The sequence below is a fragment of the Haliaeetus albicilla genome, chromosome 19 (genome assembly GCF_947461875.1).
Source record: "Haliaeetus albicilla chromosome 19, bHalAlb1.1, whole genome shotgun sequence".
NCBI lineage: Eukaryota > Metazoa > Chordata > Aves > Accipitriformes > Accipitridae > Haliaeetus > Haliaeetus albicilla.
Window position 1 is genome coordinate 4,676,495 of NC_091501.1, and position 24,578 is coordinate 4,701,072.

General features: G+C 42.6%; 2 protein-coding genes across 2 annotated transcripts in view; both read left to right on the top strand.

Annotated features, from left to right (window-relative positions):
* LOC104318286 (BPI fold-containing family C protein) overlaps positions 1 to 6,158 on the top strand; it is a 32,864-nt gene extending 26,706 nt beyond the window's left edge. The window contains 1 exon segment of the mRNA XM_069807368.1: positions 468 to 6,158. Within this exon segment, the coding sequence (XP_069663469.1) occupies positions 468 to 545 (78 nt within the window). The 3' untranslated portion in view covers positions 546 to 6,158.
* A 432-nt stretch (positions 6,159 to 6,590) lies between these two features.
* On the top strand, positions 6,591 to 24,310 carry LOC104318285 (BPI fold-containing family C protein). The gene is made up of 15 exons (XM_009919482.2): positions 6,591 to 8,231; positions 8,619 to 8,730; positions 8,851 to 8,979; positions 10,413 to 10,568; positions 11,369 to 11,432; positions 12,245 to 12,305; positions 13,757 to 13,848; positions 15,761 to 15,934; positions 16,644 to 16,697; positions 18,009 to 18,179; positions 18,729 to 18,796; positions 20,133 to 20,175; positions 21,010 to 21,073; positions 21,818 to 21,894; positions 23,490 to 24,310. The coding sequence occupies exons 1-15, from the start codon at positions 8,126 to 8,128 to the stop codon at positions 23,529 to 23,531; spliced, it is 1,413 nt and encodes a 470-aa protein (XP_009917784.1). The 5' UTR covers positions 6,591 to 8,125; the 3' UTR covers positions 23,532 to 24,310.
* Positions 24,311 to 24,578: the final 268 nt, after the last annotated feature.

Genomic DNA, 24,578 nt, shown 5'->3' on the forward strand with positions numbered 1-24,578 from the left:
GTGTGTTCCTATGTTGGGTAGATCTAAATGTTGCTAATAGTAAAGCTTTAACTGTACACTAGATACAAAATCCACACTCTGGATCAAAAATGAGCCCTCTACCCCTCCACCCCTAGCAGTTGTGGGTTATAAAGGGTCCACCAGCCCTTCGGGGTATGCCAGCATGGGGTATGCCAGCAGGGCTTAGGAGCATTGAGTGCGTGAGTCCTCACTACTATGACCGTTCTCTACTAAGGCTCATAGGCAACCTGAGTGTCTCAGTGGTGTAACTCAGCCTTCTGGAGGGTTTTATTAACTTACATCAGAGCCCATTCCTCCCCTAAAGCTAACAAAAGTTCAGGAGGCATAAAGCCACTCTTGTCTCCTGCCCTACTGAGGGGCTTACCATGGGATCTTGTCCCAAAATACTGATCCTGAATATGTCCGTCTGAAATTTAAGGTAATTTTATATGTTCTTCTTTCCTCAGGGTCATCTGGTGATTTCCACTAATGTTCACTACAAACGTGAGGAAGGGGGAGATGAGGACCTTGACAGTCACTCCTAATGTCCCTTTACTTTCAAACAACAATAAGAGAAAAATGTAGTCTCCCTTCTGCTGGCTTGTAGGGAGTAGATGCTGTAACACTAGAAGCATGGCTCTTCTTCACTGTTTTGAATGTTCTAGTAAAACTTCTTAATCACTTTTCACAAACTAAATCTGTTGGTTTTTAGTACAGTGAGTGTAGCTGAGTGTTACTGATGCTTTAGAAAACTTGTTGCAGCCTGATGAGAAGAGGTGACTGGTTCTTTTCACTACTTATAGACACCACATTTCATTAATTTTAGGAACCAGTTCTTGCATTATTCAATTTATCTCTATTAGTGTTAGCAAAACTTTGTGTGTGGAGTGAGACCTTATTCTTCGCAAGAATTTCACAATTTGTCCCTTTGTAACTGGATACCAAGAGTGGGAACAAGTTTATAAAATCCAATGAATTACCATAGAATTATAGAAACATATCATCTAGTCCAGACACTGGCTCAAAACAGGACTAATTAGATCAGGTAGCTGAGGGCTGTGTCCAGTCGAGTCTTGAACCCCTCCAAGGATGGACATTCCACCAACCTCTTTGGGCAACCTGTTCCACTATTTAACTACCTTCAGAATAATTTTTTTTTCCTAATATCTAATCAGTATTTCCTATGTTCCAATCTGTTCTGTTGCCTTTTGTCCTATCACCGCACACTTCCAAGAAGAGTCTGGCTCCGTTTTCTCTGTATTCTCTGATCAAAAAGTTGTAGACAACAAAAAGCTCTTTCAAGCCCTCTCTTCTCCAGGCTGAAGAGGCCTGATCTCTCAGACTCTCCTTGTAGGTCATGTTCTCCAGCCACCTTGGTGGCACCTGCTGGACTTGATCCAAGATGTCGACATCCTTCTTGTACTGGGGAGCCCAAACTGGACACAGTACTCCAAATGCAAGTGTCAAATAGAGGGGAAGGATCACTTACCTGGACCTGCAGACTTATGTTCGACGACTTGTCCACCAGGACTCCCAGATCCTTTTCTGCAGAGCTGCTTTCTAAACAGCCACCAGCTTGTACTGCTGCAGGGAGTTATTTCTTCCCAGATGCAAGACTTCACACTTGCTTTTGTTAACTTTATGTGGTTCCTGTCAGCTCACTTCTCTGGCTTGTCCAGGGTTCTCTGAATAGAAGCCCTGCCCTCCAGCATGTTGACTGCTCCCCCCAATTTGGTGTAATTCACAAACTTGCCGAGAGTGCACCCTGTCCCATCATCCAGCTGACATTAGACAGTATTGGTCACAGTACTGTTTCCTGTGGGACCTCAACTAGTTACTGGTCAACAGCTGGATTTTGCTGGTCACAGCTCTTTGATTCTGGCAGTCCAGCCAATTTTCCTCCTACCTTCTCCAGCCCATGTCACCAACTTGGTGATGAGACTAAGGGAGACTGTGTCAAAGGCCTTGCCGAAATCAAGGTATAGAACATCCACTGCCCTCCCCTTGTCCACAGTCCCAGTCAGCTCATCACTGAAAGCAATGAGGTTGGTCTGGAATGGTCTGCCCTTGGAAAACCCATGCTGGCTGCTCCCAGTCACCTTCTTATTCTTCATGTGCTTTAGAAATGGCTTCTAAGACATTTTGCTCCATAACCTTCCCAGGGACTGAGGTGAGACTGACTTCTCTGGATCCTCCTCCTTGACCTTCTTGAAGACAGGTGTGATATCTGCCTTCTTCCAGTCATGAGGAACCTCTCTCAAGTGCCACGACTTTTTGAAGGTGACAGATAGACAGCAGCTTCACAATGAGATCAGCCGGGCAGAACCTTCAGCACCTCCAGATGCATCCTGCTTGGTCCCATGGATTTGTGTATGTCCAGCTGGGTTAAGTGATCCTGAAGTCTGTCTTCCTCCACTGTGGGTGCTGCCCACAGACTCTTCTAGGAGCTCAGCGACCTGGGAGGCCAGAGAACAAGTCTTGCTAGTGAAAACGGCCTTTTCTGTGTCTCTTGTCACTCGTGCCCCGGCCCACTGAGCAATAAGCCCACATTCTCCTTAGCGTTCCTTCTACTATCGACGTACTTACAGAAACCTTTCCTGTTGCCCTTCACCTCCCAAACTAATTTCAGCTCCAACTGAACTTTGGCTTTCCTGACTTCATTCCTACATGTGCAAGCAATATCTTTGTGTTCCTTCCAAGTAGCTGGTCTCAGTTTCCATCTTCTGTATGCTTCCTTTTTGTGTTTGAGTTCACTCAGGAGCTCCATGTTCATCCATGCTGGCCTTCTGCCACAGTTGCTCAACTGTCTGAACATTGTAATGGACCGTTCTTATGCTCTGAGGCAGCTGCCCTTGAAGATTAGCCAGCTTTTCTGGGCCTCTGCTCTCCAGGGCAATTTCCCACAGATCCTGCCAAGCAGGTCCTTGAAATCTGCTCATCTCAAGTCTGTGGCTGTAATTCTGTTCTTTGTCTTGCTCGCTCCTCCCAGGATCTGAAACTCCACAGTCTCACGCTCACTGCAGCCAAGGCTGCCCTTGGCCTTTACATCATCCAGCAGTTCTTCCTTGTTTGCGAGTAGCTGCAGCATTTCAAGGGTATCAATCTCCAAATAATTCTGTACCGCTTGTATTTGTAAAATGGAGCTGGAAGATTTCTTTTGTCTTATGTCAGTGTCACCAGAGACATTCAACCAGGAGATAGTAAAAGTGTATGGAAAGGAAAACTAGTCTATAAATGTCACGCTACAGAAAGTTCAGTTCCAACGTGGGACAGAAATGTGGCTTGCATTTGATTTTTAGCTGAATCAGTTTATTTATCTAGCTGGCTGCTACAGTTTTTTACTAAAAAAAGCATCCTGAAACCCAACAGCAGTAAATCACAACAGGGCTTCCAGTTCATTGTGTTCTGTGGTAGGTGAAGAGTGACTAGAAAAAGAACAGAAAAAGAACTCAAAAGAAATTGAGATTTTTAAGTAGTTTGGTGTCCCTCATTGATAACACTTCAGGCACTTTCTTCTGCCTATTTGAGGAAAAATTCATGAGATGGGGAAAAAGAGAACTAAAGCCCTGGTGCCCATCTCTTCTCTCTTCCAATGGGACACATGCTCCAGGACCGACGGACGAGTGTCATGGCCAGGTGGGCCTTTTCAGACCAGAGCCGAGGCTTAGCACAACACTGCCCCTTAAGCTCTAGTCCTCTGGCTGTTCTTCACAAAGAAATTGTTTCTCCTAGGACTAAAGAGGATGCTGTATACGCAAACAGTTCCCCTGTATCATCCTATACTTAACCTACTGGTCAGTATACCATTTTGCATCTGGTATTGTTTCCCGATTGACAGAACCATGGAAGCGATGCATGTCCCTCAGTGTGCCGCAGACTAGAGCGCATGGAGAAAGGGACAATTGGGGAGGCAGAGAATTGGGGATGTGCGGAAAGGGGACCGCTGGAGCACTGAGCCAGAGGCAACAACTGGAATCATGCAAAGCCAAAGTGATCTGCAGAGATGCAGTACCAAGTCTCCATTGATTGCCATACTGATAAGCTCATTTGGTTTCTTGTATATTGGGTAAAAAGGATTGCAATCTATATCCCCTTCAGCATATAAATTGAAGCAAATTCTTGGTGGCTCAACAGAGAAAATGAAAAAAAAATCATTCCTTTTAGAGGTTCTTTGTAACACCTTGAAAGGTGAAAAGTTTGGGTGTAGAAACTATTTCTAGCATATTTGAATGTGTTATCTGAATGTGTCTGCAAGCAGATATTTAGCTTTTACTGCTGTACTTGTGGAAAGAAATGATGAAACTGTTCTGAAAGCCTTGGTCTATCTTTGTTAACTTTTGCTGAAAGTTTTATCTAAGCTGGGTGGTACTCCATTAGAAGAACCATAAAATGTTAAAAGGATATGATGAGGTTAAGCTGAGATACTTTTCAGACAATTCAGTTGTTTGTAAATCTTGGAGATCTATATGGATGGAAACAGTGGTGCTTTTCCCTTGCTTTGAAGGAACTGCAGAGCTTGTGCAAAAAAATTTAAAGGAGAGGTTTATGTAACTGAGGGTGTGATTTTTTATTCATCCTCAGTTGCCAGAGATATAAATAATGAAATTATTATGCATGTGACTCCCTGTGGTGAATGTTAAATCTGTGTAAAGTATGAGTATTTGTTGACTGACTGACAAATGTCTCTACCCTTTTCTATTCATGGATTGCACAATGAAGTGACTCAGATTGTCCAGCAAAGTGCTCCATGCCTGAGGGAATTTCCTTGGTTTACATGCAAGCTAATTGATTAAATCACCTCTTTGACAAGCCAAGTAGTACTGGTTAGCTAAAGTTAATTGCATAAGCAAGCAGAAGAAATAGAAAATATTGACTGCAAGGACTTGATACTATATATTTGCACCACATATATACACTATAGTGTATATATATGCTATAATACAGATACTATATGTTTTATGGTTTTCTGTATCCTGAGCAATTTCGGAACAGATGGGCCTAGACAGTTGTTTTCCATCTGTTCTTCCTAGCAATGGCATATTCATTTATTTCTTTCACAATATAGACCTGACTATGAGTATCAGTCCTGTGGAACTACTGGAAGAGGTCCTCCACTGGGGTTTCCTCTCAGGTCCATCTGAAAAATCAGTGCCGAAACGGTGTGCCACAAAGGCAGCACGTCACCCTGAGCTCAGCATCCCATCGCCTGAGCTCCCCCACCCAACAGTTTACATTGCCCTCTGCTTAGTGCCTAAATGAAATTAGAGTGATAGATTTAACCCAGGACACCCAAAATAATTTGGGACTTGATTACCGGAGAGGCCACTCCCTGCGTGATACTGCTGAAGATGGCAGTAATTGGCTCTCTTCAAGCTCACAGCTCTTTCCTTTAAAAGACGGGGTCGTGGCTGCAGAGGGGTTTCCCTGCAGAATCCTCAGCCCCGTGGTCTGGCACAGCAAGGGTCTTCTCTTCGGCCTTGGGAGGAGAGGTATGGTAACAAATACATTGTGATTACTCTTTGTTGTGGAGTGGCTTTGTTAGGAAGAGATAGATGTAGCTAAATCTGGCTAAATTTTGAGAATTTAAGTTATGAGAACTATGCCTATGCCAAAGACGCATTTCCTTCCAGTACTTCGTTTTTGTTCTACGCATGAAGTGTGTTTCTTTCACGTCTCAATTTCTGTCCGTTAAAATTAAAAAGAAATTAGTCTTACTAAAAGGCAAAGGTGTTCTGTGGGCTTACTTGGAACTGTTACACAAAAATGAAGTCAATGTTATCTCATAATTTTACAGTTTGCTTAAGTTGTGATCATGACTGAAAATATTTTAGAGGTTCGTGGTATGTTATTACCTCTGATAATGAAACAGCTAGCAAAAGATGTAGCAACATCAAAACAACTTTCCAGGTATTAGGAGAGAGGCAATTGTGTGTTTCTAGATGGTTTCATCCCAGCTGTCCAACAGCCCTGTGGTAACTAAAGAAATTTTTTACGTAAACATAAAGCTAGAAAAGACACTGTCATGTATTTTCAGCTGTCCATAATGCAGTGTAGTAGCTGGGAATAAGGAAAACGGTAATAATGTGACCTGTTTGCCATTCACGCTATCAACCTCAAATGACAGATAACTCCACAGAGAACTGCTCCCAACTCTGGGGGGGGGAAAAAAAACTCAAAACTGTTCTCTGATTTTGTCCAGTTTGGTTTTAAACTTCTCCATCAAGCTGGCTTCTCCCACTCTCCCCAGGAGACCTTGCTGGCAGCAACGGCCTCTGACTTTCACACTGTATGCAGCCCGTGGTTCATACAGCATAGCTCCATCTCAATTTAAATCCAGTCACAGAAGTCCCTGGGATGGGAATTTGCTTCACCTATTCACTACCCCTATGGTAAATCCTGTAGAGCCACCGAGGACTGCTGTGTGACATGCATGAGAAGGTAGGGAGAGCCAAGTGATCATCCACTGCATAGCCGGTCAGTGGTGCCACCCCTACCTTTTCTTTATTGTGGGTTTCTGCTTGTTTCTGCTTGGTTTTTGGGGGGGTGGGGTTTTGGGGGGGAGGCAGGGGGTGTGCGTGCTGTTGGTTTTTTTCATGCCATCAAAGGGAGTGACAGGTCTCGCTCGCAGTATTATAGAAAAGCTGCCATTAGCAAAACTTACTGTCAGAAAGTAAATTGTCTCTAGTTATTGACAAGTTACTTGTTGTCATCGTCCAGAAGATGGGTGTCTTTCAGAAGGTATCTGTGTCTTTGGGAGCATGTTCTCTAGTGAAGAATGACCAGGCACTGGGGGGGCTCCCCGTTAATTGAAGAATCACCCCACAACCATACACTGATTGGTCACCACTGGCACATAATATCTATCTATCTATCTATCTATCTATCTATCTATCTATATATCTGGTATAGGTTCAGCTTACCTACCTTGACCCATCTCAGAGGTAGACATTGAATCCTGTAGTTACAGGAGGAAGATGAGCAGCAGTCCCCATAGGGCAATTTGTTTTAAGATAGGTGGGATGTATCCCTCCCCACTGTAAAGATGACTGTCTTAGATGAGAGACCTAACTTTTGAATGGCTCTAATTAAATAAAAACAGTCCCACACAAGTATATTGGGGAAGGGCAAGCTTCTCTGAATAATAAATGATTTCTTTTTTTTTTTTTGTCCTGGACATTAAGTCACTGTCCCAGGCTATAAGTATCGCCTTAAAATTTTTGAAAGGAAATGATAAAAGAGCAGAGTCTGTTGCTGATGAGCCCAAACAAGTTAAGGGAAACAAGAGACAAGTAATAATATGTAAATTATTAGTAAAGGCACTTGTGTTGCCTTTATTTATTTGTTCTTATAGAATATTTTGAACACTGAAGTCCCTATCTGTGAATGGAGAACAAGGCTGTGGTTCTCCATGGGCAAAAAAGTGGTTTAATGGGAATGAAAAAAGCAAAAATAAATGTCCATTTGACCATGAAGTTTGCAAGGAGAGTTTTTGGATAAAACTTAATATATTTATTAAAATGCAGACTAGGGGATATGAAAACATTGTCTGCTGGCACAAAATTATTTTCTTTTGTTGACTTTTGGGAGGGAACATAAAGGGCTTCTCAAAGTTGTGGCTAAGATCTTAATATGTGGTTCCTAAGGTGTGCTTATCTATGTTTATAACTAAATGACCTGACCAGGTTTTCCAAAATGCTAAGTCCCAGTGACCGTTGAATCACCAGGAGTCACTGACAGCTCCAGACATTTGGGGGAAAATAAGCTACTTATTTCACTAACTAGAGGGAAAAAAAATTACAGCTTAAAAATTCAGTGCCACTTCCCTTTCAACAGGGTTTGTCCAGGAGGATGTATCCCAAGTGCTTTCTCCACTCCCTCTGACAGTGAATAGGCTGACTTTTCTCCTCTACCCCAAGGAGTTCCATTTTGCTAACAGTCTGTGCAGAACAGGTCCTCTCTTCCACTGTTGCTGGGCTTTCTACTTTATCCATTCTGGAGGGAAAGCTGGTGTCAGAACAGCTCACTCCAGGGAGGGAAAAGGGAGTACAGCCACCATGTGACAGCATGAACAACTTCTGCTATCATTATAAGTATTTATTAACAGGTCCTGTAAAAAACAAGGAAGATGGTGAAGATTTGCTGTTCTCTCCTCTTCTTAAGTTTGCTCGGTGGGCAACTCAATGCCAACCCCGGACTCAAAGTGAGGATCACCCAGAAGGGGTTGGAATATGGTATGTGTGATGTTTTCATGGTCTGGTGGTGGTATTGCATTGAATCCTGGTATGACAGGCATCTTGGGAAGCAACGGCAGTGGAGAGAAATGACCTGATCACAGGCTATAAAGAAAAGGAAAGTTTAAAAGCACAATATAGCCCATACAGTAAGCTGCTTGACAGCATTGTACATCATATCGAGGTTCATTTGATCTCAGATAATGAATCAGTAAGTCCAACTCTTGCCATGACTAGAAGTGAGATCTGAAATACCACTGCTGGGTCTCAAATGAGATACCCTCTTCTTTCTGACTCTGTGTCCATCCCATCTAAGCCAGAGGCATAAAAACTATAAACTCCCAGGCAGTATCAAAGGCAACTGAACTGATTGCTGTTTTCCTGTAGCCAAGGAGGTTGGGCTGGAAATCCTGAAGCAGAATATGGAGAAGGACCATTTCCCTGATTTGACTGGCTATGAGAAATTTGGGCTTGGTAATGTCAAATACAACATCTCAAGGTAAGTATTCTCTCCGGGGGCAATTTGTGTTTGACTGAAATTTGAATCTTGTTTTGCATTCACCCTGACTCGTGAAATATAAACTTTTCTTTTCTACCCCTTATCTCCCTCATTCTCTAGAATACACATCACTGCTGTTGAATTCCCCAGTGCTTCCATCTCCCTCATACCTGGGACTGGGATAAAACTGGTGATTGGAAATGCTTCTCTAACCATCGATATGAACTGGAACATAAGGACCTGGATGTTGTACGTACAGCTTCATGTGTGCTGGGATTTTTCTTGATGGAGAATACAAAGTTAAAAATGCAAAGTTTAGTTTTTATTGTGACCTCTTCATGGCAAAGGTGCTCTTTAACAGCTAGTATCAGTAACCCAGGAGTACAGACTAGTCTTTCTCCACAGGTCTGCTGGTGGGAGACAGCCCCTGCCCCCTCAGCCATGAGCGCTGATAAAAACCCATGGCTGAGAAGCCCCTCTGTGAATAGTAAAGGATTGACGCTTTAGCTGAATGCTGTCGTTGTCCAGCCTGCCAGCTAATGACACATTTAGAAAAATTGTAGTATGGTGGATCACAGTCTGGTATAATAAACCCTCCCAGTGCAGCTACACTGTTAGAAACCCTGTGCTATGCCTCCAAGAGATACAGTTCAAAAGCTGATGGAAAATGGACAACGAAGTGGCAATATCCTTAGAGCAGGCTCCACACCTTCCTAGTCCCAGGCTGTTTCAGAGGAAAGAAACCCCTCTTCCTCTTCCCCCCGACTCCCATTACCTATATTGCTAAACTGACTGAATTACAGCAGTCTCTGATCTGCACTTCTGGGCTGCTGCTGTCAGGAACAGTGAGGACTGGCTGCTTGCAAGGGGAGGGGACCCTGGAGCTGAGGGGGATGGCATGGCAGGAGGCAAGGACCCAAGACTGGCAAAAAGAGCAGGTTAGTGGCAGTGACTAGGAACTGCCACCAGTCCAGATTGCCAGGCAAGTCCATAATGGAGGGGCAGAATGAGGCAAAGCCAGGAAGTCAAGCCAGCAAAGCACCGTCAAAATTGACTAAGTACGTGGTCACACATGGGTGTACCTACAACACAGCTCGAGCAAAGACCTGAGCTCCAATGCAGCTCACAAACCAAGGGTAGAGACTGCCAATGAGGCTTTTCACAGCTGTTTCTCACAACCAAGGTATGAACAACTTGATCCAAAATAACACAGCTTCGCCATACTGGAGCTGGTCTTGAGCATGGGCTGCCAAACCCTTTGGAGGGGTGGGGAAGGGGGCACAGAGCCCATTGGGGCACTCCAGGCTCTGACATGGGTTTGTATGGACCCTCTTCAAACACCAATAGATTAGATCCCAGTACAGCTCTCTTGCCCTATCTTGTATCAGGCTTATCCCAGTTCCCTCTGCTGTGGGCACAGGTCTTGTAAATCGTACAAAATACTTTTAAAAAAGTGAATTATTTACTTTCCCAAATCCACCATTTTCCAAAACTTCTAGCTGGAAATCTGTGTAGAATACTTGATTCTTCGCAGATCCCATTAAAATCTATTTTCATTATAAACAATGCAATAAAAAGTATTCAGGTAACTTCATCTTCAGTGAACAGAAAAGAGTCTGTTTGAGAGTCACTCTTGAACATTCATTAAAAATAGGTTGTTTATATATTTTTACTTCATGCAGCAAAGACAGTGGAAGAAGCACAGTCTACATTTCAAAGGTGTTTGTTACTGCAATCTTTTCAACACCCCTGGATAATACAGGTCATACATCAATAGCACTTACCAGCTGCCGGACAACTTCTGGTGATATAGACATTAAGCTGAGTGGAAAAAGTGGGTAAGTGGAAGAGATCTGTATATGCTGTGGGAGAAAATAACTGTCAATGAATGGCACAAAGATAACTTCACAAAATAGGGCACCCAGAATTGCTTTTAGGAGTCTATGGGCTCCACAGATGAGAATCAGGGCCCTAATCCAGTGTTCAAATGGCCAAATTTGACCTTTGTCCTTGTATTTGTGCACACTGTAACTTGAGTAGAGGATAAAGACAGCATCAAACAATCCCTTGTACTTCTTGAGCACTCAGTTCTTGCCAATTACTGCTCTAATCTTTAACCCTAGGTAGAAGCTACAGGCTTGTACTATGCTTTAATGTTCTTAGTCACAGTTCTATAAAACAGAACAGAACCAGACTGCTCTCTGTTGGGCCTCTGTTTACAGCCTTGTGTAACATTATTTCATTGTTTTCTTGTACTTCTCTCACTGTCTGAATACAACTCTCGTCACCTGGTTTGGGGGTTTTTTTGTGTGTTTGTTTGTTTGTTTTTACTTGTATTGGAAGTTGCTAGTGCAGAGGCTACTTATTTTTTCTGTTTGTACATACATGATGGTGGTAATATGAAGAATTCCTTATTCATAAAAATGAATCTACCCAGGCTAATTGCTGAGATGCCTACTGGTGAAATTATCTCCTTTGAGACAGTGGCTCTCTGAGAGTTGTTACATTTCAGAAAGCTCCCTTGTGTTCTAGAATATCACACTCAGAGGCCATTAAATTCATGTTCTGAAGAGATACCAGATTTCCTGTTAATGGCTGTCGTACTTGACCCATGAATTGCTTTCTTCCTCTCCTCTAGCTTCCTGCATAACTTCTTTATCAAGTATCTGAAGAAACCTATTCACAGGAGCCTGGTCACTAATGTAAGCCTTTCAAATTGTGTAGGGGAGTGGTTTAAGGAATATGACTTTCACAAGTCAGTGCTGTGAACTTGGCAAAGGACAAACTAGAAAAATAATAAAGTTCTATTCTGGTCTGATCAGCAGAGTCACCATTTTGCCAACCAGAAATGCTTCCAGATAAAGTGCCAAGTTCATGGCCAAAATATTGACTAGTCCACAGCTAGGTTCAACCAAGGCAGCAGTAGGGCTGGAAAAGTTAGTTATTTCCCCATTCCAGTACAGAATAAGTCTCTGCTTGTGTACCTACAGGTATCCTGGGTTTGGGGTAATTTTTATACTCAGCAGACGAAACATGTATTGGATGATGCATAGAGATGTTGTAGTACCTGACCTGATAGTCCAACATTTAAACTTCATCTATCAAAGAGGTGCATAGTTCTGATGACAACCTGCCCAGGGCCTCTAAGAGGAGCCAGAGCTTGAGATGGCTGTGATTCTGCCCCAGGACAGGGATCCCTTCTCCTGTGAGACCAATGTGAGATCTCTGTCTCCTTCTTGTGCTATTAAGGCTGTGGTTTTGTCACCCCCATCAGGCTGCCTTTGACAACTCTTCACTTTGCTGCCTAAAGGCAGCTCTGACATAGGACGTGTTTACATTGCATCAGGTAGAAAACTTGGGGACCCAGTTAGCTGTAGAAAAGCTAGTTTAGGCGTTCTGACAAACAAATGCTGCAGTGTGTGTAACATAAGCAGAAAGATTTGCTGGCACACAGGTAAGAGGCGCTTACAGGTCCATGCTAATCAGGCCATAACTTGAGTATGATTTTATACAGTCATGTCCCAACATCAGATCTGGGATCCAGTTGATAGATGAAGACCTCCGATCACTGAATGGTGAGTCACTAGTGACATCTTTTCCTTCTGCTTTCTCTCTCCAGTTCAGTGGTACCAGACGCTCCGATCTGTCTGCTCCCTTGCTTACAAGACCACAGTTAAATAAAGGGAGTGGTACTTGGGCAAGAAAAGGATATTTCTGAGAAGCTGTCCTGGTTTCATCTGGGATGTAGTTAACTGTCTTCCTAGTAGCTGGTACAGTGCTATGTTTTGAGTTCAGTATGTGAAGAATGTTGATAACACTGATGTTTTCAGTTGTTGCTCAGTAGTGTTTAGACTACAGTCAAGGATTTTTCAGCTTCTCATGCCCAGCCAGGGCACCTGACCCAAACTGGCCAACAGTGTATTCCATACCATGTGACGTCCCATCTAGTTTAGGAACTGGGAAGTGGGGGGGGGCAGGGTTTTTCGCCGCTCGGGGACTGGCTGGGTGTCGGTCGGCGGGTGGTGAGCGATTGCCCTGTGCATCATTTGTACATTTCAATCCTTTTATTACTACTGTTGTCATTTTATTAGTGTTATCATTATCATTATTAGTCTCTTCTTTTCTGTTCTATTAAATCGTTCTTATCTCAACCCAGGAGTTTTACTTCTTTTCCTGATTTTCTCCCCCATCCCACTGGATGGGGGGGGAGTGAGTGAGCGGCTGCGTGGTGCTTAGTTGCTGGCTGGGGTTAAACCACGACAGAAGCCAAGGACTTGGGAGCGATTCTCAACTTGCAAATGTGGCAGTGTGCATTTCTGTTGTCAGAAATGCCACTTAAAGGCCACACAGCACTGATGCTAAGGCAGTTTTCCCTTCCTTCCCATGCTCTGCGTCCTCCTGCACGTATAGCACTTCACAAGCTGAAGCCTGCTTTCCTAGCCTGCCTGGAACTTTTAAGTTTTACTTGCCTATTTATCAGATTTACCAAAAGCAAAATGAAGAAGCTCCTTTGTAAAAAAGCTTCTCACTTTAACTGTTTTGGGTTAGATTTGTAGGCGTTTAAGACACCCAAAGTGTTGGGAAGATACCATGTACAAAACACAAGTACCTAAGCAGATCAGGCACCCACCTTTCTGGGAAAGTATTTGCAAGTTAGAGGCACTCTGGATGCTCTCAGAACTGCTTGACAAGAAATTCCAACACCTCCTTATGCCCTGAAGCACTGGTATGGCCATTTCCTTTTTTTGGTTAGACCAAATTTACTTTTCTTCAATGAGAAAACATTAGACAAACTAAAGAAGGTGCTTTAAAGAAGGTGCCACTAGAAACATCAAGCCTTAGGTCAGAATGCATGTTAGGAGGTCCCTGGTTGTATTTCTCCCTACTCTTTGGAAGAACTTGTGTCATTCTCCTTCAGGAACTGGCTAGTTTTAAGTATACATAAAACTGTGTACTTTACAATTGTAAAATTGTATCTGTGCTTTTTATAATATTGGGTATTTTGTCTTATCTACCACCCTTACAGTCCTAATGCCGATTGATGATTTGGCTGAAGTAGACTACTCCTTAAATAGCTTGCCAGCAGTATTCCAACCATTCATTGACCTGGACTTAAAGGTAATTGCCTGTAGTGCTATTTGCCAAGATTGCTATGGTTTTTGTTATTGTATGATCCACTTTCTAAGATGAACATGACTGCTGTTCTGAACATTAAGACTTAGTATCTGAGAAGACAGACATTTCAAAGCACTATTGCTTTTGGTATTGTAATAATTTTTAACAATCCTGTTGTAAAATTAATTATTTAAAAGCCACATCCTTTTTTTTAATTGCTGTTGGATTGGTTATAGCGCATAGAGAGCAGTAAAAGTTGACTAAGCAAGTTAGAAGAAAAAGAGAAAAGGAAAGGAGAGAAAAAAGGTATTCAATTTCATCCTTCTCTCGCTGTTCATTAATATCTGGGACTTCTTTGTTCAGTCAGTCAGGGGAAGATCTCTACACCTTGCACTAACTAGATGTCTCTGCTGTCAGATGAGAGAGGAAAAGAAAGAGCAAGACTATAGGAGCAAGAATTAAGCCTCTGGCATCTTGAATAGGAAGACAGAAGACCCTTGAAAAAGCATGGGAGCCCAAGGAGTGCTGCTGAGTTCAAAGGCCTCAAAGTTTCTTTCAAATAAAGCAAAAAATCTCCTTATGTATTAAAACTAAAATCAGACTAGTTCCTAATTCTAGAATGGCTTGATTGTCATTCTGTGTAAGGTGATTTGGTTGAGGGTAGTTATCCTCATCATAGTATCTAAGTTCCTTAATTAACTTTAAGATGCCTTGCACTAGGTGCTCTACAAAGGGAGAACAAAAAGACAGTCTTGTCACAAAAATCTTATAAATTAAGTATAAACAAGAGACAACAGGGAAACAATAGAGGCAGGAACACAAAGGAACAATAAGCCAGCATCAGTCAGTATGGTAGACACTGGTCTCGGCACACCACATCTGCGGCTGCTGTCAAGCTCTTCTGGGTATTGTAGCAACTAGATTTTAAGCAGGGATTTGAGGTAGACTAGAGAGGTAATTGTCATGGCTGTTTACAAGGCTACTCTCCCCCATAAGATGCAACATGGGGGAAAAATACAAAGCGAGTGACTGTTAAATCCAGCAAGTGAGGATTGAATGGGGAGGTCATGGGCAAAGCAACTCAGCACTTTGTAAGCGTTTTGGTAGTCCTTAAAAGGCAACACAAAATTTAGACGTAGATGGGGAGGAGCTAAGAAAATAAAGACACACAGAATACATTTGAGATGAAACAGAAAAGGGGAACTAATAAAAGGGATATAAAAAAATCTTAATCTCTGAGTGCCTTCCTCACTTCAAATCAGTTTTTTCTTTTTGTTTCATCTGGGGTGCGTTTGGGAGTATTAGATCTGCAAGCCTTGGCTCATACCATGGGCAGTGCAAAAGACAACATAGGTGTTTTTAGGATTGTCTGACTTAACTTTCCTTTCTCTCTCATAGGCATTCTTTTGTCTGCACAAGTTACCAACTTGCTTCTGGGTAGAATAAGGTGCTGATTCTGACCTAGAAAGACCTATGGTTTTAGAGATCCATCTTGTAACTGAGGCCATTGGATAGCTCTAGGTGGCAGTTCTCAGATTTAAATTCCTACAGATGCGGAAAGGATAAAGTAAAGCTTTTCAATAAGGAGGAGCCTTAGTCATGCTCTTCATGCAATATGTAGACCCTTAATTTAGAGGCTTTGTTTTCTGAGGTGGTAGACTGTCTTCAGTAGCTGATCAGCATCTCAAAAAATAGATCTCAGGTGTCATCTGTGAAGGTGTCAAATCTCTGGAATTCGTCTTCACCATCTGCTTGAAAGCACCAAGGCTTCAGGATGTACTACAAAGGCTATGTACCCACTTATACACCAAATTAATAGCTTGAGCAAGGGAAAGGAAAGTGGCATTAATTGTTTGCAGTCACTTTAAAGGTGTATTTTCACTCTGATTTTTTTATCTCTGCCAATACCTTTCAGGGGATAGTCTACCCAGCTGGAAACTACACTGGCCCTCCCTATGTGGCAGCTCCCTTCACCATCCCAGACCAAAGCGACTCCATGCTCCACCTTGCCTTCTCTGAGTATTTCTTTCAGACCTCCTCATTTGCTTACTACACTGCAGGGGCCTTCAGCATCACCATTGCAGAGGAGGTGAGTAGGATGCAGAGGAATAGGGTCAGAGTGGCTCGGGTCATCCAAGATGGGGCTTTGGCCTGCCAGTTGTCAGTACGTGGTAGTATAAAGCTGCTAATTGGCCTGTGAAGTCCTGAGACAGTAGATCAGAATCACTGGGGTACTGTTACGCTCTTTTATTATGCTCTATACAGATGCCTCAGGCCATAGCCAGGGTGCCTAGTTCCACTGAGCAAGGTACCAAATACTGGCAGTTTTAGTACAAAAAAGAAGGGTTCTGTAGACCTGAGGCATAGACTTTTCTGAGATGGACAAAGGATTTACTCTGGGGAATTTAGCAGCCTCAGTGGCTGTTTTCTGAGGGGTCCTTACAGACTGAAAGTACTACAGGGGCCATGAAAGCAAAGCATATGTCAAAGCACAATAGCTGTGGCTTGGAGGGTAGCAGACTTGGCTAGCCTGTCTCCAGGAGGTTCAGTAAGTCCCAAAACCTATAGATTGCAGCCCAAACTATAATGATATTAAGCATTTGCTCTCCCAGGAAGTATTTTGGCATATATTATTGGGAATCAGCTTCAAGTATACTGAATCCCTTAAGAATATTTCTGAGAGGTACAAAATCAAAGATTCATTGAAATGACAGTAATAATCCATTTAGAGAAAAGCTGACCACAAAGGTCAAATCTGGTAAACTCATTTGTTTTCTTATAATTTTTTTTTTCTCCAGACTTGCAGCTATTTTAATATAAGCACCGAGATATTTGGCAGTATCATCCCTGAGGTGAGTATCATTACTTCCACAAACTCTTAGGGAACCACCCAGTGTGGGTGTCAGACACCTCACTGCTGGGGTATCCTAAAGACTTGCAGGGCCAGTGGGGCTCTTGTGCTGGAGAAGTGGGCCCATGTATGCCTCATAACAGCAGAGGAGATGGGACTTGTCACCTCCCAACCCCACAATGAGTTGAATGACTTGCACTCTTACCGAACTTGGCCCATAACCTTGCACATCAATCTTTACTCTGGGCGCTGCGCCCAAGCCACAGCTGTTCCCACCTAAAACCAGCTCTAGGCAGGAAAAAGCTTTCAGTCATGAGTCCTGCTTTGAGAGACTTCTGAGGGGGCCTCAGCTCAGAAATAACACCTTTCTCCTGCCTGGATCTGCATAATTGTCTTTGCTTCACTGCTAGCCTGTGACTGACTAGCAGAAAGGAATCCAGTAAAGAACTGGGAAGGGACTGTAGTGGCCATGTGCAGGAAACCAAGCTAACAGATGGGCAGGAAACATTACATCTATAGAACAGACAAGGCAGATGCACGGGATTTCCATTTATTTTAGGTGGAGGAGATGAATATAACAGGACAGAGAATATGAGCATGCAAGGCTTCCACCAGCCTTCTCAGACAGATGGAGAAACCAAAAATGACTGTAAGAGACCCTAGGCCATGAATGCCAAGGTTGAATGAAATTAGACTCGTGGTTCAAAGAACTTCACATCCTTGTTTGCTTCCCGGTTGATATTAAGTTCCTCCCTCAGAAATCTAAGAATGCTCCAAGGGCAGTCATCATATGGTCTTCTCTGTAAAATGCCATGATGCTAATATTCCACCCCCTCTATTCTAAGTAATGAACTTGGTGAGCCTACTTGCTCTCCAGGCAATGGACAGAGTAAGGTTCCTCTGAGGACAGTCCAGAGCAGGAACCTGTCTCATGAAATGGGTGAATCTCAAACAGAATGACTCGTGAGCTCTTTTATTGTGTGACTTAAACGTCACATTCATGTTCCATTCCTTTCCTATGTTCACAAACAAGTATTTAATTTCTCTCAAAGTGATACAGAAGAAATCGTATTCCTAGAGTGGAAGGAACATTCCACTGCATTCCTGATATGGCCAAGACTGTTAATTTATCACCACAGAAAACTTCTACTTTCTGCTTGCTTGAAAGACTCTTACGTTAGCAGCTGTCCTCAACCTTATCTTAAGGAACTACTTCAAAATGATTGCTTCAAGAATGAGAAAATGCAGTATTATCATCTGTTCTCCAAGAAAAGCTTTTTTCTGTCTTTTTTTTTGTCTTGGAACCTTACAGGTAGCGAAATATTCAGTTACACGCTACCCAGTGATGTTGAAGCTAACGGCTACTGAAATACCTATCATCAGCTTAGAGCAGGATTCCTTCACGGTAGAGATTCGGGGCTCCATGGAGGTGTTTGCTGTTCTTCCAGACTCATCCACCCAGTCATTGTTCACAGTGAATGTAGTAAGTACAGTGAAAAAGGTGACGTTTAACTCAGGGTTAAATATGTTTGTTCCTTCCTTCTGTTAAAACTCTGTACAAGAAACAAAGTGCCAGATTTCTAGTCCTTAAACGTGCAAATGCCCTTTAGTCACAAGTGGTGCCTGTGTGGCCTCACTTAACCTATAGGATATTTCTATGGTGAAGAATATTTTCCTATAGATGGACAAAAATCCAAACATATAGCAACTCTGATTAACCAAAGTTTTGTTCTCTGGAATGACAGTTCTGCAGGCATGAGTCATGCCTCTTGGCAACTTGTTCATTTAACTGAAAATGCCTTTGATCAGTGAAATCTCATTACGCACATTGCAGCTCTTGTCAGTGCCATTCAGATAAGCAAACATTTACTGTGTGCAGCCTTGCGTGGGCCATGGGCTAGGGAGAAAGTTGCATCTACATAAAACAGCTTCTATACATAACTGGAACATGGTATTTCTGTATTTGTGACTAATTCACAGCAAGGGTCCTTGGTTTTTGTGTCTGGTAATCCATGGTTTCTTTCTTCTGCAGGCAGCCAACACCAGCATTGCTCTGAATATATTTGACCAGAAATTGATGGGCTCACTATGTTTGAACAGGTAATTCAAGCTGGGATGGAAAGGATTTCCAGCCATTTGGAAGTGTTAGCAATCCCAACATTAGCAGTTTAGGCACACATGATAAGATAACCATAATTTAATGAATGTGTTTCCCTGGTGAGTTCATCTGCATTAGATTCTCTAATTCTTTATGTGGCTGTACCTGTACAGTTAGTTTAGAGGAGTCAGGAAGCTTCTCTGTGACAACTGCCACAGTCCCCGAGGGATTGCCCACCAGCTGTGGATTGCTGCAGGGCAGTGGTCTCATTGGACTTTTCTGTTCCTGACATCTACTCTCCCCTCTGGGCTAGCTACATGAAGTGTGCAGGGCAGTTGTGATGACCATGAATCATTTGACAGCTTCCCTCATCCCTTTCCAGCTGGCAAGATGCAACTGCTTTCTAGCCTACCTGTGTCACTAGGAAAGTGCAGAGGAGTCCAGGACGCGGTAAAGAATCTGGACCCCACAGTTCCCCTATGCTGATATTCTTATAGCAAAGATTCTCCAGCTAAGGCACTGCAACTCCCAAGGGTCAGAAAGCTGGAGACCAGAGGCTTGGGCATTTAGACATCTAAAATGTCACATTTTATAGAGAGAAGCTCTGTATACCAGGACCCCGCAGCTGGGAATTGGGACCTTGATTTCACAAAAGTCCCTTGGGAAGACAGTTAGAGGGTTAAGAATATGCAGAGTTCATCAGGGCACAGAGATCTTAGGAATTTAAGGAGGATAGTGTTGTTAGCATTTTTTTGCAGGAACATTCAGAGGGAAAAATCTAGAGTGTGCTAAGAGCTGGGACTCTGGTTCTGTGGAAACTCACAAATCATGTTTTGAACACATGTTTGGATACTTGAATATGTACTGAATAAGTATTTTAATTTGGAAACAAAGACATTACCAACACAGCCATCAGCAGCATTACCATACGATGAACAGAATTTCTCTTCCCACCCCGGTAAGGCTCACATCAAAGCATTATGTAGATATATACAAAAAACCTTGCAAAATATCTGAGAGCCTGCATATCCTTGATGCTAGCCCTGGTAAAGTCAATTGTCAGTAGGATTTCCAAAAAGAGCACAGAGGGAGAAGCGCACTAACATTGCTGGCTACAGCCCTTCTAGCATATTCTTTTGCATGCATGCTTAGCAATGCCCTAAGAAAACCACCTCTTTCTCTATGAGGCAGTATGCATTGTGTAAAATATATTGCTTCCAAAGTCTCTTCACAGATGTTTCTTAAGGCCTGGAGCTCTACAGCAGTCACTGCACATGACTAGGATAACGTGTGTTTATCCTTTCTAGTGATTCATCTTGTTTCGCTTCTTTCTCTCAGGCTCCAGTTCTCGCTAGCCCACTCCAATGTTGGCTTTTTCGAGGTAAGCGGATAGTTTAAGCACATAGGAAATGCAAACCAGGAATATCAGTGATATCAAGGCTAAAGAGTAAGCAGCTAAATTTTATTTGTATTTCTAAATCATTTGGCTTCATTCCTGGGTAGCTCTTTTCCCATCTTCTGGCAGCCACCTCTCTGCTGTTGACTTAAAAGTGTATTCTTTGGGGCAAGTTAGAGCTCTGAAGATGAGATATTCTGTAGTTTCCCTGACTGGTGTATCATATTTCATCAGTAAGCAGGGAGATCTCTCGAATCATAACAGTGAAATGCACAGTGGTAATCTGAACTGTAGCAGCGGATTGAGCAGTGTGCTGTCTAAGCGATCACATGCACTACTGAGGCAGTGGTGCTCATCACAGATGCTTGGAATTACAGCAGGGAATGGGAGCCAAAATACTGGTCTCAGATGCCAGGAATAGTGCAGTTGTAGCCTTGCAGGGGAACACCCTGCCTCCTCAGAGAGTCATGTAATTCTGAGTATAATCACCAAGTTCTGAGTAGCTGAGGAGAAAGAATTAAAACTGTTCTGGTCCTGCTTTGTTATTGGTGATAAATTATCTCACAAATAAAGGAAATAAGCTGTTTTAAATGAAAATGTTGTCCAAGCATGACCAGAGCCATTTGCATTTTGCATCTCACTTCCTTTGCATCATTCCAAAGACTTAAGATCCAACAGTCACTTTAGATTATGACTCTTTTGGGCCAAATGAGAACTAAAAGTCAAACGTGAGCCTACTAATTCCATCCAGGATTAGGGCATGACAGTTCTACCGCTATCAAAAAGTGATGGCTAACTCAGTTTTCTTGTCTGTGGTAGATCTCGCTTCTGGAGAACATCCTGTCTTACATTTTACAGACTGAAGTCATTCCATCAGCTAATGGTAAGGCTCTATTTCAAAGCATCACTTAAAAGCATCCAGCAGAGTGGATGATTCTAGGAACTTCTACTGACTTTCTGCTTAAGTTTCCAGTTCCCATTAACTTGAGTGGAAAATGACCATCAGCCAGTAAGCAGTGGAAGGGGAAGATTGATTTGTAGGGGTGTAAGTATGCCCTCTCACTGGCACTGTTCTGCAAAAAGGGCTTGGAAATTCATAATTCATTGGCCTTTGCCTCACTCAAGGCGGCCTTGATGCATCAGTGAGAAGCATGTCTCTAGTCTGCACACCTGCCTGAGGCCACAGTGTGTGAAATGTATTCCTCTTTATTAGACCAGCACAGGGCTTTTGCCTCTCATAAATCTTATTTAGGGCCCTGGAGGGAGACACAGCTTTGTGCCAGCCCTCTGTACTGGGATGAACTTTGCCTTCCTTAATTAATAGAGACAAATGAGAACAGGTCCTAATGACACTAGAGCTGTATTAACAATCCCCCAGGTCACTAGGGACAAATCAACATGGAATGCCTTGGTTTGGCTGCAACACTCTGCCAAGAGAAAAGCATCTGTAATTCTGTTTTCCCATTGGTAAATGAGCATCGTGTCTACCTCCCAGGGCTGCTTGTGAGACTGAGGTTAATTGTTGTAAATGACCTAGAAATCTCTGGACAAACAGGGTTGTTGAAGGGCAGGTATTTATATCTTTCCAGTGCATACCTAAATCATTGTGTTTGTCTATTTTTTTAAGCTAAACTGTCAAAAGGATTCCCTCTTCCCAATCTGGCCAATGTTACCTTGACGAGACCTCACATTACAATTGTACAGGTGAGATTTTGACACTCTCATGAAAAGGATATTTTTTTTTTTGTCTAGGCATTTATTTGCCTTCTGTCTGTACAAGAAAATTGCTGGATTTGAGCTAGTTAAGCAGTAAAAAGCCATGGGTTTAAAACGAGATCTGTAATAGTGGTGAAATTCTATTAGAAGCAAATTTATCTTTCTTTGAGAGGAAAAGCTAGAACTGCATTAAATACATAACCATGGAGTGATCAAATGCACAGCTTGCTCAGCCTTTCAAGTTGCAATTGGGTGTGAAAACAGGTTTACCTTTAACATTTCATTCAAGTTTGGCCAATCAAATTAAATTAATTATCACTATCCATGCTGTCCTGATGAATTTAACAGGAATAGTTGAAATATAAGAGGGAGGTGAATTCAATTTTATGTACCTAGAATGACTGGATTTTGGTAATAATTGGTGATAACAGCTGAGGCTATTGGTCAGTAGTAGTTAGTGAGCTCTCAGAAAATATTCTTTGCTTTCTGGTTATTCTTCTCCAAATCATGCCGTATTCTGTGCCTCTCGCAACACTCTCTAGCCCTTAGTTTGAACATACAGAATGTTGCTAGGCAATCAATCGGTACAAGGGCATTGCTGACAAATGAACGCCCAGAAAATGGGTAAGCCACTTACATTTCTCCACTTGTTTACCCACTTCTCAGTGATTTTCAGCTCTTGCAGAGACAGTCTCAAATCCTTGTTTGTGGTTAAGCACAAAGCACAACTCAGGAAAGAAACACAAAGGGGTTTTTTAATCTTTCTTTGCATTCCACATACGTGGCAGCAACCAGCTTTGCAGTCCCTACAAAATATAATTGCTTGGAGAATACTTGCAGTGGCACTAGTTGCCAACAACCTTGTATGCTAATTATGAGCAAAAGATATTAGTGGTTCTGTGGGGCCCATTCCTCACCTCACTTTAATCAGTCTCCTCATCAGCAACTAGGAATGAGAGAGGGCACAGGAGAATTGCTGTACTCTATCAACGTGAATGGGATTCCTATTGAAAAGCTAATTCTAGTCTCCACTTCCAGTCCCAGTCTGTTGGCTATGGTCAATAGGAAGAAAGACAATTCTTCCCACTTTTCATAGATAACCATATTAGACTGTGATGGGCTGCTCTCTGCAGGTTCATTGCTCTCTATGCACTGACAATGGAGGAAACTTTAAGGACAAGTTTAGGTTAGATGGCTAATTCCTAGGTGGCTCAAATTAGGTAAAAAATAATCCCACCTTGTGATGATTGCCTAGTTGCCTCAAGGCTCAGATGAACTTTCCTGTGTAGGCTGTATGATCTTTAGATGTCCCTTCTGTTGCTAGCATGGTACAAAGGGATAGCACCCACGGAAAGATGGGAATCTTTTGCAAAGTTCAAAGGGCAGAGTTTAACAAAACTTGTTACTTCCAAGGCTGAGCTGTTTTCAGTAGGTTTTCTGACCTTTAACACCAGGATCGAGTTGAAATTTAAAAACAAAAACAAAACCAAAAAACAACCAAAAAAGCCCACAACAAAACCAACCAAAGAAACACCTTCACTTTGTAATTCATAGCACTTCAGTGGCTGTTCTTCTCCCCACAGGGATACGTGTTGATTTCTACTGATGTCCACTACAAACACTAAAGGAGAAGAGAGACCATTTGTTAAGCATGAACTTCAAAACAATAGTGTGACTTTGAAGGCTAAAAACTGTCCAGTTCCACTGAAATGTGTAAATTGAGCTCTGACAAGGGCGATGTTATCCGGGTTGGGGATAAGGGGGGATGTGGGGAGGCAAAGAAAGCTGATGGAATGGTTAGGCTGTACAGTGGAGGAGAACATATGACACATGCTTGACATTATTTATTCTGGAGTTTAACCGCTGCAAAAATGTTTTTAAGATTAATGCCTCTCTTGAAATACAGTCTTGTCTATACACTTCCAGAAAGGTGCTGCAGTCTCTCAAAGGAAGGAAAAGTACGTTGTCAAAATGCTGCTAGGGCAAGCATGCCTGCTAATCTGTTTCTACTGTAATGATCTTAAATAACTTTCTTCTGAACACAATGCACTAAGCATGAAGTGAGCCCTCTCCACAACTACAACAGACTGGGAAGTGTCCCAATTACAATGGGAACAAATTCTTAGCAGTGTCTTAACTAAAATGTTAACATAAATCTTAACAAAGACACAGAAGCAGTCCAGGAAGTGAGACAAAGTGGCACTACTACTGCCTTTGATGGTCCCTCTGCCCCTGTGACACTTCAAATCCTTGTGTCTGTCATGTCCCGTGTTTAGCATTGCTTAGCCAGGTTAGATACACTTAACTCCTTGAATGTTTCTGTGCAAGTCTAATCCTCCAACATCTTTGTCAGCATTTCTCTAGATTGAAATAGTTACAAATACTTTACTTCTTACTTCATTTTTGGTATGTTGTCTTACCTTCTTTCTTTCTCCCCCTTCAATACTTTATTAGCATGCAAATCTGAACACAGTTCTGCAGAGGGCTGTGCTGGCCCAGCAATGCTTAGGTGCTTCTATTTGGGCCAAGCCTGAATGGAAAGCAGGCTCAGACCTCCCAAACTAGCACCAGCAGAGAAACAAAGGCTGTAATGCCAAGTCCCACTCTGTTTTGCTGCTTTTGTGAGCCCCAAACCACCCCTATGCAGAGCCCCATCAGCCTAGTGTGATGCA

Bases quoted from the DNA above. Each gene is read 5' to 3' on its own strand.
- LOC104318285 (XM_009919482.2), top strand. From the start codon at position 8,126: ATGGTGAAGATTTGCTGTTCTCTCCTCTTCTTAAGTTTGCTCGGTGGG. The intron at 8,731-8,850 runs GTAAGTATTCTC...CTCATTCTCTAG, and splicing joins GTCAAATACAACATCTCAAG to AATACACATCACTGCTGTTG. The intron at 21,895-23,489 runs GTGAGATTTTGA...TTCTCCCCACAG, and splicing joins CTCACATTACAATTGTACAG to GGATACGTGTTGATTTCTAC.